The sequence below is a fragment of the Cervus canadensis genome, chromosome 18, assembly GCF_019320065.1.
Source record: "Cervus canadensis isolate Bull #8, Minnesota chromosome 18, ASM1932006v1, whole genome shotgun sequence".
NCBI lineage: Eukaryota > Metazoa > Chordata > Mammalia > Artiodactyla > Cervidae > Cervus > Cervus canadensis.
In genome coordinates, this window is record NC_057403.1 from 17,378,769 (window position 1) to 17,391,815 (window position 13,047).

Genomic DNA, 13,047 nt, shown 5'->3' on the forward strand with positions numbered 1-13,047 from the left:
GAGCAACCAAGTCTGAGCACCACAACTACTGAAGCCCTCGCACCCTAGAGCCCTGGATGCAGCACATGGCAAAGACCCAGTGCAGTCAAAACTAAATAAATAAAAAATTTTAAATAAATAATATTTTTTAAAAATAATAAAATAAAAGGCAGAAAAGATAGCCAAAAATAAATAAAATTTTAAAATAAATAATATTTTTAAAAATGATAAAATAAAAGGCAGAAAATATAAACAAGCTGTGAAAATCATGTGAATCAGGGAAGTTTTTTTGCTACAGCAACAGAAACTGCTTCTAGCTGATTTAAACAGAAAAGGAACAAATTCAAGGATCCTAAAGAAGTACATCAAGGCTGTATATTGTCACCCTGCTTATTTAACTTATATGCAGAGTACATCATGAGAAATGCTGGGCTGGAGGAAGCACAAGCTGGAATCAAGATTGCCGGGAGAAATATCAATAACCTCAGATATGCAGATGACATCACCCTTATGGCAGAAAGTGAAGAAGAACTAAAGAGCCTCTTGAGGAAAGTGAAAGAGGAGAGTGAAAAAGCTGGCTTAAAGCTCAACATTCAGAAAACTAAGATCATGGCATCCAGTCTCATCACTTCATGGGAAATAGATGGGGAAACAGTGGCTGACTTTATTTTGGGGGGCTCTAAAATCACTGCAGATGGTGATTGCAGCCATGAAATTAAAAGACGGTTACTCCTTGGAAGGAAAGTTATGACCAACCTAGACAGCATATTAAAAAGCAGAGACATTACTTTGTCCACAAAGGTCTGTCTAGTCAAGGCTATGGTTTTTCCAGTAGTCATGTTAGGATGTGAGAGTTGGACTGTAAAGAAAGCTGAGTGCTGAAGAATTGATGCTTTTGAACTGTGGTGTTGAAGAAGACACTTGAGAGTCCATTGGACTTCAAGGAGATCCAGCCAGTCCATCCTAAAGCAGATCAGTCCTGGGTGTTCATTGGAAGGACTGATGTTGAAGCTGAATCTCCAATACTTTGGCCACCTGATGCGAAGAGCTGACTCATTTGAAAAGACCTTGATGCTGGGAGGGATTGGGGGCAGGAGGAGAAGGGGACGACAGAGGATGAGATGGTTGGATGGCATCACCGACTCAATGGACATGAGTTTGAGTAAACTCAGGCAGTTGGTGATGGACAGGGAGGCCTGACGTGCTGCAGTTCATGGGGTCACAAAGAGTCGGACACAACTGAGCAACTGAACTGAATGGAACTGAGACAACTCAGAGAGTCTCCGGAACGGCAGGGAACCAGCCTCGGAACGTGTTGTTTGCTGAACTGCATGCTCAGTTGCTTCAGCTGTGCCCAACTCTTTGCGACCCTGTGGACTGTAGCCCACCAGGCTCCTCTGTCCTGTGGGGATTCTCCAGGCAAGAACACTGGAGTGGGTTGCCATGCCCTCCTCCAGGGGAATCTTCCCCACCCAGAGATTGAACTCGTGTCCCTTATGACTCCTGAATTGGCAAGTGGATTCTAAACCCCAGGCTTAGCTACCAAGAAGGACTGGGATAAAACAGATGTCCAGATTGAGATTAAAGGCTAGAGGTTCTGTTGGAGGGGGCTGGAGTCAGGTAAGGCTTGGTCCCAGATCTGGCATGTTGAGCTTGAGAATCCTATGAGTCCTTTATGTCCCTGATAAAACACAGTCCAGAACCTCATCCTTTTCCTGGAAGGACAGAGGGGCATCAGCTGAGGCAAGAAAAAGCCAGTTGGTGGAGCAAGGGTGGGGCAGCGTGTCAAGAGGTAGGTGTGGGATGTGCTGAGGTTGGAAGGAAATCCGAGAGAAGCAGAGATGTTGAGGTGGGGGGAGCCAGGGTGTTCCATCTGGGACATGTTGACTTTTCCGAGCGGCGGAATCAACCTGACAGTTGGATGGTCAGATCTGAAATACAGGAGAAAGCTCCGAGCTGGGAAGATGGAATCTCACATCAGTGTATGGACTCTCACTGATACAGTGGGGAGGGTGGTGGGGAGGCCTTCCAAAGCATCACATGGTCCTCTCTCTCTCTCTCTCATTCCCCAGAAAAGCCTAAGGAGCTGCCTGTTACCAACCTGCCTGTGAGTGCTGGGATTGTGGCTGCTATCGTCATTGGATCTCTTGCCACTGGGTGTATCTTCGTCGGCAGCATTGCCTATCTCCTGGTGACAAGAGGCTGGAGGGCTCAGAACCACAGGTACAGAAGCCCCAGCCCTCTCTCCTTCCCATCGGTCTGCTCCCCCTCCCCTCTTGGATCCCCTTGATTCTTCTTCCCCAAGTCACATCATCCAACTCATACACAATCTCATCCATCCTGGAACTCCTGAGGTGGAGAGGATCTTCCTATCTTGTATTAGACAGAAGTCTGCATTGCAAGGGACAGAGACCTTACCTTTTTACTGGCTTACCAAGTAATAAGAAATGTTCTTGTCCTATATAAGTGAGCTTCAGGTATGGCTGGATCCAGGGGCTCAGTTCTATCAAGAAACTCCTCTGTAGACCTCTCAACTCTCCTTTTCTCTATGGTGGCTCCATTTCCAGGCAGGTTCTTTCCTTAAGGTATGACAAGATAGCTAGCTCTCAGTGGCTCTAGGCTTATATTATACCAGCTCAGCCACCCAAGAGGAAACATGGTACATTTTTCCTGATAGTTCCATCAAAAACCCCAGAGCTGCCTCTCACTGGCTTAACTAAATCACATGTCCTTACATGAAACAATCACCACGGCCAGGTCTCAGAATGCAAACTTGAGCTACTTGTATAACCGTGGAGCCAGAGAGATAAACCCAGCTCCACATGATGAAATGGACTAAGAGTGGGGAAGTTCCTCAAAAGAAAACCAGATGTAATTGCCAAAGAATGGGAGTGGATGGTGGGCAGGCAAAGGCATCAGATGGTGCCTACCTCTGAGGGGTTGGGTAGGCAGGAAACAGGGAGAGGCAAAGACACAGAGAGAAGGGGGAGGAGGCCTGTTTTCCCAGGGAACAGTGTATTCATGAAAAATTCCTTTCTCATGAGATCAGCCTCTTCAGAACTTTGTCTCCTACCTTGATTCTGAGCTAAAACGTCTAATTTCACTTCCACTCAGTAATCCCTAGAAAATGAAAGCAGTAATTTTGTCTCCTCCCTCAACTCTTCCTTATGTGTTATAGTTTCCTGACCTTCAAGATTTTGTCTTCCTTGAATATGTTCTAAATTAGGGGTGGCAAACAGCTTTCACCTCCCAGCCCAATTCCAATCAGTAAATTAACCTACACATATTTGTTGAGGGCCTGCTATGGGCTAGGCGCTGTTCTAGGCACTAGACAGCTTGACGGATAAGGAGGTGGGCGGGGGAGGGGGGGATCCCATCTAAGTTAGTGAGAAAAGATGCTGCGATGGATTAACAATGTCTGCCACAGTCATATCAAAGGTAGTGGAGGCACCTAAGCCATGCCTGCTAGACATCCTTGTTGTCTCAAAGGGTGATGCAAAGAGGTGATGGGGGACTTCTCTGGTGCTCTGGTGGTTAAGAATCCACCTTGCAAGGCAGGGGATGAGGGTTCAATCCAGGGTTGGGGAACTAAGATCCCACATGCTGAGGGGCAACTAAGCCTGTGTCCTGCAACTAGAGAAGCCCGCATGCCACAACTAAGACCGGATGCAGCCAAAATAAATAAGTAAATAAAAGGGAGCTGCAGTCCATGGAGTCACAGAGAGAAGGACAGGACTGAGCAAACACACACACACACACACAAACACCATAGTTTGCCATAGCCTTAGAGACTAGAAGTCATTTACCAAATGGCACAGAACTGGCCCGTGAATGGCAAAAAGTTCTCAAGATAGTGACCCTTACCTGCCTACCATGTAAGCTCCAGAACCAAAGCTAGACGCCGTATCTCCTGACCCTCTGACCAGCTTCCTTCCTACAGGGCCAGTGATTCTAGGTCAAGTTTGAAACATTTCCAAATCTAAAAAATTTTTAACCTTTTGATGACATTTTTTTTTCATTTATTTTTATTAGTTGGAGGCTAATTACTTTACAATATTGTAGTGGTTTTTGCGATACATTGACATGAATCAGCCATGGATTTACATGTGTTCCCCATCCTGAACCCCCCTCCCACCTCCCGACATTTTTAAAGTTATGATATTTTTAAAGGCATTGAATCAGATGGGGAAAAGAATTCCTTTTTCTTCTCTTTTTGCAGGATTCTGAGAGCAGCGAATGAATACCTTGATCAGGGTTTTAATGCCTTTCTAATGCTTGCTAGCTTCTAAGAAGAGAAAATCAGCAACATATGGAGCTACGAATCTAAACCATTGTTTGACTTTTGTTTTCTCACTTTCTATACTTACGTCCAGCTGTATGGAGTTTTATTTTCAATCACAACGTAACAGCTTCCAACTGGTCTCCCTGCTGCCATTCCCACCCCCACAGTCTGTCTCCCATTCTCCCGTTTAACAGCCAGAGAGTCTGTTAAAATTGGTCAGGGACTCTCCTGGTGGTTCAGTGGTTAAGAATCAGCCTTGCTATGCAGGGGACAGTTCCCTGGCCTGGGAACTAAGATCCATAGGCAACTAAGCCCAGGCACTGCAGCTACTCAGCCAGCAAAGATCCCACATGATGCAATGAAGATTCCCCCGGGCTGCAACTAAGACTCGACAGAGCCAAATAAATAAATAAATCAGTCAGCTCTGGTCCTGGAGTCAAGGCCAAAGTCCACATCATGGCCCCAAGACTCAGCTCAATCTGCCACCCACCCTCTCGCCTTCCTGACCTCACCTCTTGCCACTCTCTCCCTCACTCTCTCTGCCCCAGCCACACTCCCTCCTTACTATTCCTTTGCGGTTCCAGCTCCTGCCTCAGGACCTTTGCACAGACTGTCATCTGCTCTTGGAACTCTCTTCTCTTGATTTCTGCACACTTGGTACCCCTGGCTATTTCAAGCCTTTCCTCAGTTATCACCTTCTCAGTGAGGCACCCCAAACCATCCTGCCTGAAACTGCACACACACACACACACACACACACACCACCCTCTGCCCCCTGCAGTCCTCATTTTCCTTCATCCCCCTTTTCATTCCCTAATGTTCACTGTCCCATCATTTATTCGAATCCTCCCCCTCCCTCCTCACTATGGTGTCCACTCCAGGAGGCCAGGGGTCTTTGTTCCCAGCTGTGTCCCCAGTGACTTCAACAGTACCCAGCCCGTGGTCAGTGTTTTTATAAATATTTGTTTAGTGAATTAATGAATTGGTGGTAGGGAAGTCATGTACTTTTTAAACAAGGGTATTCAAATGAGCCAATTTAAAGAGGAATATTAAGGAAATCATGAAACAGGTAGGTGGCGCTGAATCGTTCAGGTGGTCTGTGTAATTGACGAGGTTAAGGATGCCCTGTGTAAGGGGGCGGCAGGGGAGACCTGAGGGAGGACTGTGTGGCTGGGGATTATGGGTGAAGAAGCTGGGATGGGGCAGGACTTGTCCTGGGTCATTTTGAAGCAGGGACCCTCTCTCTCTCTCTAGGGCCTGATGGCTTTTCCAGCTTCTCTGAGTCTCTCTCTAGCCACCTGAGCATCTTACAATTCTAATAACCTTTCCTCCATGTGCCCCCAGGATAACAACCACAGAGAAACCAGAGCTGGGCCCCAGTCATCATGCCGGTAAGCCAGAGGCCCCTGTCTCACAACCTGGCCCTCCTCAGGGAGCCCTCCTCCTCTGCCTCCCAGCCGAAAACCCCCTTGTGGTCCCCAGTTTTGGGCCTCCCAATCACTTCCCCCACCCAGACCTTGCTGGGACTCCCCAGATTCAGCCCACAGAGTCTGAGCACATTAGCGTTCACCCCAAACCTGTTTCTCCTCCTTTTCTCAATGTCTAGTCCTCCCATCCTCTGTCACCACAACACTGGTGGCTCCTGTACCCCAAAGGGTAACAACCCAACCCAAGCTCCATCTTCGGGATCTCCCGACCTAGTTCCTCCCTGTCCTCCCAGCTCCCACACTCACCTCCACCCCATTTCTGAGCAGAGTCCCTCTAAATCTCTGACCCTGTCTCTCCTCTGCTCAAAAACCCTCTATGGCTCCCTAGTACCCTTAGGACAAAGTTCAGACTCCTTAACATGACTCTCAAGGCCCCTCATAAACTGGTCCCCTCTGTCTTTCTTGGCTTCATCTCTCATATGTAACATTTCCATCCCCGAAACAATACAAAGAAATAAATATATATATTGGGGTCACCAAAAAGTTCATTCAGATTTTTCCACTTTTTGACCTACCCAATATAACCCAGACAGGTAAAACATAGTTCCTCAAACACCAGTGTTCCCACTGCCAGGCCTCTGCACAACCGCTCTCTTGCCTTTGCATGGCTCTCACTTCTCTTGCTATTCTCAGAGGTCCCCTCCTCCAGGAAGTCCTCCCTGACCCCTCTCCAGGAGCCCTATGGGCTCCCCTACTCCAGCTCTGCACACTCTGGGTCATCCCTGACTGGGGACAGGCTTGTCTCCCCCACTGAACGATGAGCCCCAGGAAGGCAGGGCAAGGCCAGCGCTGCCTCAGTCACTACTGTGTCCCCAGCACAGGGCTGAGCAAGAAGAGAGTTTAACACAAATGTTAGTTGCAGCAGCTGGAACGGACCTGTCCTCTGCTTCAGGTGACGACATCTATGAAGCGATGCCATCGCCAGTCCTCCTGGTGTCCCCTCTTGGTGACATGGGGCCCATGAACACCGCCACGGTGAGCCCCCGCCCCTCTCCCCTAAAGCCAACTTTTGACCTGTTGCCTCCCCTCCGAGTGTGCTGGGGTGCCCTAGGGTGCCTTGCCACACAGTTTGGGAACTGCTGTTCCCTGTCTAGGCCACTCCCTATTTTAAAAATATAAACAAAAGAGACTGAAAGGAAACAGCCCAACACAGAAACAGTTTGTCTCCGGGCGTGGCGGCTGCTGGGTGGGCTCCATCTGCCTCTTATAAGTGTGGCAACTTAAGACAGGATTCTTACAAGAGGATTTTCTACACTGAGTAGATATTCCCTTTACAGTCAGGTGGAAAGGGTTGATTAAAGTAAGAAATAAGAAGAGAGACTGGGAATTCCCTGGCAGTCCTGTGGTTAAGACTGTGCACTTTCACGGCCGAGGGTGCAGGTTCAATCCTTGATCAGGGAACTAAGATCTCACAAGCCTCATGGTGCAATCAGAAAAAAAAAAAAGAAGAAGAAGAAGGTGGAGGCGAAGAAGGAAAAGGGACTTAAACAGTTAAGACTGAAAGCTTAGAACCACATGCGTTGATGGGGAGGCTGAGCATTACCTGGCGCCAGGCTATTGGCCGCACCTCCCATGCACCCATTTCTCAGAAGGGAACACTGAATGCAGGGAGGTTAAGTCCCTTCACTTAGAGGTCTCAGAGTCAGGGAGGGGCGATGGGGACCCGAAGTCCAGGTCTGTCCCGACACCAGAGGGCAAAGGAGGGGGGGTGTTGGGGTGCTGGGGGGCCTGGCTCACCCCTGTTCTTCCCCTGCAGCCGCCAGACCTGCCTCTGCCCCCGCCCCCACCGCCCCCACTGCCGGAGCCGCAGCCGCAGCCGGAGCCTGAGCACCACCCCTACCAGGTGTGGAGCTGGGGGGCGGGGCGGGGCGGGGCGGGGCGGGGCGGGGCGGGACCAGCAGGCTCGGTGGGCGGGACCAGCAGGCTCGGTGGGCGGGACCAGCAGGCTCGGTGGGCGGGGCTTCCTTCCGACCCCGACCCCGACCCCGACCCCGACTCCCGAGCTCCCGGGAAGGAAGTGAGTTGCCCCCTCTCGGAGACTTCCCGGGCAAGTCATTTCCCGTCTGCGGGGCGGGGGGCGGGTTACAGTTTCCTCCTTCGTCAAAGGATTCCAATGCAGTGAACTTAGACCGGAAGAAATGAAGCCCAGAGAGGGGAAGGGCCTTGCCCAGGGTCACACAGCGAGTCAGGGCCCCACCGCAGGGCCTCCCCCAGCAACCCCGTTCCTGGGCCTGGGTCTCAGCCAGTCGCCCGCTGTCTGCCCCTGAACTGCCTCCGTCTGTGTCCCTGTGTCCTGTCTTACGTGTCTCTCTACCCCTGTGGGTCTCCCCACCCCGCCCCGCAGCTCCTGTGTCTCTCCCTCACTCTTTTTCTGTACTCTGCACTTTTTGTTTCTCTGTCTCACTCTCTGCTTGTCCCTCCTTTCCTGTGTCTCTGTCTCCCCCTGGCTCTCACCCCCAACCACAACAACCCCTCCGTCTCTTTCCCTCCTCTTCCCCCCAGGATCTGCTGAACCCCGACCCTGCCCCGTACTGCCAGCTGGTGCCCGCGCCCTGAAGGGGTCCCAGGAGAGGCCAGCCAGGGAGAGGAGACGCCTCAGACTTCCCCGGGGGCCTTGAACCCGGAGAAAAGCCTCCGCAGAGATGCAGCAAGACCGGGACCCCGGGGCTGTAAGGTCCACAAGATGCACGCGGCCAGTGGCTTAGGCAGCATCCAGCAGGATGGTGATGGGCCTAGCTCCTCACTCCCCAGCTGAACAAACAACTTGCCCTGAGGTCTGGCCCTCCAACAACCTGTCCTGGGCCCATGCCTGGGAAAAGCAGGCTCTTGCTAGCCCCACTCCACTCCAAAGCCCCCCAGAAGGTAGTCTCAGGCCTGCTTCCAGCCAGACCGCACAAGCGCCTTCTTGGCCGGACTCCCTCATCTCAACCCACAGCACCCCACCCAGCTCTGCTGACCTCCCTGGAAGCCCCTTCCCCTGGTCTTCCCATCACACGTGCTCCAGAGCAGAAGGCCCATGACCGCGAGTTCTGGCCTCACGAACCTGTGGCCCCAGAGGACATTTCAGGCCAGTTTCCACGGCCGCCTTCCCTGTCCAGTCAGATCCAGCCCCTCTTAAAATTCGATCTCTCTGAACCTGTGGCCAACTTCTGCCCTTTTCCCCCCCAGACCCCCAGTTCGGGGCAGCCGCTTTCTCCTCTGCCCCCACTCAACCCTGTCCTCAATGTGGGTTCCATCTCTTGCTCTAATTTATTCATTCATTCAGCAATAAATAAACTGTGTGCCCTGCACAGTTCAAAACAAACATCCCTGCTCTCCTGGAGGGTCACTCTGGCAACGGAGAGTCAAAAAACAAATAACATATGTGGTGTGTTGACGGGAGGCATAAAGAGAGAAGGAGGGCGGGAGTGTTGGGAGGCTGTGTGCGTGTGTGCATGTGTGTGCTCAGTCACTCAGTCGTGTCTGACACTTTTGCAGCCCCATGGATTGTAGACCGCTAGGATCCTCTGTCTATGGGATTTTCCAGGCAAGAATGCTAGACTGGGTTGCCATTTCATCTTCCAGGGAATCTTCCCAACCCAGGGATTCTTTACCACTGAGCCACCCATGGTGTGTTGGGGTGGGAGGGATAGAGAAAAGTGAGAGTGTTTGAGGATTGAGGTTTTAAAGGAAGGGGGCAGAGGAGGCTTAGCTGAGAAGGTAACAGTGAACAAAGACCTAGAGGAGAGGGAGGGAGCCATGAGGGGATCTAGGAGGAAAGCATTCCAGGCAATGGGAACAGCAAGTGCAAAGGCCCTGAGGCAGGAGTCTGCCTAGTGTGTCTGAGGAGCAGCAAGGAAGCCAGCATGGCAGAAGCAGAATAAAGAAGTGGGAAGGGGTGGGGGGTGAGGTCAGGGAGATGGGCAGGGGCAGACCATGCAGGGCATGTAAGCCCCTGCGAAGATTGGCTTTTCCTCTGGGAGCTGAGAAACAAAGACTGTGTGGTAGGTGGAAGAATGACCCTTGCATTACTTAGGGATTCTGTTACACCCAGCTCCCTGTAAATCCTGATTGAAACAACACCCATGTCCACGATGGCAGTACTTTCAAGAGTAAGTTCTCTGAGGCTGACTGCATGCCTTCTAGCTCCCTTGGTACCAGCTTTGTTCTACAATAAATTGTGTTCCCCCCAAATTCATGTTGAAACCCTAATCCCCCATGTGACTCTTTTTGGAGTAGGACCTTTAAAGAGATGATTAAGACTCTTGAGAGTCCCTTGGACTGCAAGGAGATCAAACCAGTCAGTCCTAAAGGAAATCAGTCCTGAATATTCATTGGAAGGACTAATGCTGAAGCTGAAGCTTCAATACTTTGGCCACCTGATGTGGAGAACTGACTCATTGGAAAAGACCCTGATGCTGGGAAAGATTGAAGGGAGGAGGAGAAGGGGACGACAGAGGATGAGATGGTTGGATGGCATCACCAACTCAATGGCCTTGAGTTTGAGCAAGCTCTGGGAGTTGGTGATGAACAGGGAAGCCTGGCATGCTGCAGTCCATGGGGTCGCAAAGAGTCAGACACGACTGAGTGACTGGACTGAACTTAACTGAAAGTTTAAATGAGGTCAGGGGATAGGGCTGTAATCCAGTACAATTAGTGTCCTTACAAGAAGAGGAAGAGAGTATTCCCTGGTGGTCCAGTGATTAGGACTCCTTACTCTCACTGTGAAAAGCCTAGGTTCAATCCCTGGTTGGGGAACTAGATCCCACAAGCTGTGCAGTGCAGCCAGAAATAAATAAATAAAAATTTAAAGTAAAAATATAATTAAAAGAAGAGGAGGAGACACTAGGGATGCACACGCATGGAGAAGAAAAACAACACATGAAATCATCATGAGGCGGTTATTCGCAAGCCAAAGAAGGAAGGCTCAGAAGAAGCCAAGTCTGCTGACACCTTGATGTTGGACTTCCAGTCTCCAGAATTGTGAGAAAATAACTGTTGTTGAAGCCATCAGGTCTGTGGTATTTTGTCATGGCCATTCTAGCAGAGGAATATAGGTTCCTAGGAAATGGGCACCATTCCTTCTTCCTCCACCACAATGAAGCCTTATTTATTTAAATATAATGATAACTGGACTTTCCTGGTGGTCCAGTGGTTAAGAATCTGCCTGTCAACACAGGGACACAGGTTCCATCCCTGATGGGGGAAGATTCCACATGCCGAGGGGTGCCTAAGCTGCAACTGCTGACTATGCCTCTCCCTATTTGAATCTAAGTTCTCAGAACAGCTTTGGGAGGCTGGGACTATTGTATTCCCATTTTGTTGATGGAGAGGTGGAGTGACTGCCTCAAGGTCACACATCAAGCATAAGGAAAGACCAATGATGCATCAGGATGGGCTGGGTTATGCTGCAGTAACAAGCAACCCCACACGTCCCATGGCTTAGAATGTCAAGAGGTTCGTTTCTCTCTCTCCTTTGTTTTTTAACATTATTTATTTAGTTGGCTGCACCAGGTCTTAGTTGTAGCACGTGGGGTTTTTTATCTTCATTGTGGCATGAAGGATCTTTAGTTGCAGCATGTGGGCTTGAGTTCCCTGACCAGGGCTCAAACTTGAGCCCCTGCATTGAGAGTGCAGAGTCTTAGCCACTGAGCCACCAAGGAAGCCCATACCCAGAATACGTGCATGTGTGCATGCTAAGTCACTTCAGTTGTGTTCAGCTTTTTGCATCCCTTGGACTGTAGCCTGCCAGGCTCCTCTGTCCATGAGATTCTCTAGGCAAGAATACTGGAGTGGTTGCCACGCCCTCCTCCAAGGGATCTTCCCAACCCAGGAATCAAACCCGTGTCTCCTGTGGCTCCTGCATTGGCAGGCGGATTCTCTTACCGCTGAGCCTCCAGGGAAGCCCTCATACCCAGAATTTGGAGAATCAAAATATATGTGAACAGCCCAGTCAATACACCATCAGGATTCATGTCAGAGCCCACGCTCTCACCCACTATACTTTCTGGAGAGAAATTCTCAGGCAGGTCTGCCCTCCCCCATCTATTCATTCAGTGACTCATCCATTCATTCAGCAAGTGCTAGACCAGGATGGAGGGGGTGGCTGGGGAAGAAGTGCACAGAGCTGAAAGGTGTTTAGAATGAAATATTGATATTATATAATTTTATCCTGGATTGGATGTGGCCGATGAAGGAGAAGGGTGTTGTCAACAATGTGTCCGTTCATCTATTCAACAAACATTAATTGATCACCCGCTGTGTGCAGCGGTTCTAGGCTCTGAGGAGACACCTGTGAACAACACATACAGAGACCCCTGCCCTCAGAGAGCTGACAGCAAGCAGCACTGAAGGTAATGTCTGAGGGGAATGAGGGAGAGGGGCTATGAGGGAGAAGGAAACGGACACCGAGGAAGCCAGGGTACCAGGGTGCCCAGGTGCCTGGTTTGCCACTGAGGGGTAGGGAACAGTGGTGTCATCCAAGTGCGAATGGGCAAGGTTTGCAAGAAATGAAGACATACATCCCCACAGAAACGTGTTCACAAATGTTCATAGTAGTGTTATTCATAACAGCTGGAAATTAAAACAACCCAACTGGCTATCAGCAGATGAATGAGTAAGCATACTGTGATCTACCCGGAGAGGAATGAAATAGGAGCTTCCCTGGTGGCTCAGTGGTAAAGAATCTGCCTGCCAATGCAGGAGACACAGGTTCGATCCCTGGTCCGGGAACATCCCACATACCAAGGAGTGACTAAGCCTATGCACCACAACTACTGAAGCCCATGCTCTGCAACAAGAGAAGCCCCCACAGTGAGAAGGCTGAGCACTGCAACTAGAGAGGAGCCCCTACCCGCGGCAACTAGAGACAAGCCCGTGCAGCAACAAGAAAGACCCAGCAAAACCATAAATAAGTAAATACATGGAATGAAATACTGATCCACACTACAGCGTGGAGGAAACTTGACAACACCATGCTAAGTGAAAGAAGCCAGACACCAAAGACCACCCAGTGTGTGACTGCACTCGAATGAAGTATCCAGAACAGGCAAATCCAGAGAGACAGAAAACAGATTAGTATTGGGCAGGGGGCTGGGAGGGCGAGAGAATGGGGAATGACTGCTAATGGAGACAGGGTTTCTTTTGGGAGTGATGGAAATGTTGTAAGGTTGATTGTGGTGATGGTTGTACAACTCTAGGAACACGCTAAAAACTTGGCACGTGCGTTACATCTCAATAACACGGTTTTTAAAGAAAGAAAAGGGGAGGGCTTGGGAGGCCAGTCTTGAGTTTAGTTCAGCGTGTCAGCAGGGGAAGGCA

General features: G+C 50.1%; 1 protein-coding gene across 3 annotated transcripts in view; it reads left to right on the forward strand.

Annotated features, from left to right (window-relative positions):
* Positions 1 to 9,054, forward strand: part of CEACAM19 (CEA cell adhesion molecule 19) — a 20,032-nt gene extending 10,978 nt beyond the window's left edge. For 2 of the 3 annotated variants that reach the window (XM_043436158.1, XM_043436156.1), the window contains exons 3-7: positions 2,052 to 2,202; positions 5,606 to 5,652; positions 6,605 to 6,723; positions 7,505 to 7,591; positions 8,251 to 9,054. In XM_043436158.1, coding sequence (XP_043292093.1) covers positions 2,052 to 2,202; positions 5,606 to 5,652; positions 6,605 to 6,723; positions 7,505 to 7,591; positions 8,251 to 8,304 — 458 coding nt within the window. In that variant the 3' untranslated portion in view covers positions 8,305 to 9,054. The remainder of the gene's footprint in view (positions 1 to 2,051; positions 2,203 to 5,605; positions 5,653 to 6,604; positions 6,724 to 7,504; positions 7,592 to 8,250) is intronic. The other variant, XM_043436157.1, reaches the window with a different exon arrangement.
* The last annotated feature ends 3,993 nt before the right edge of the window (positions 9,055 to 13,047 follow it).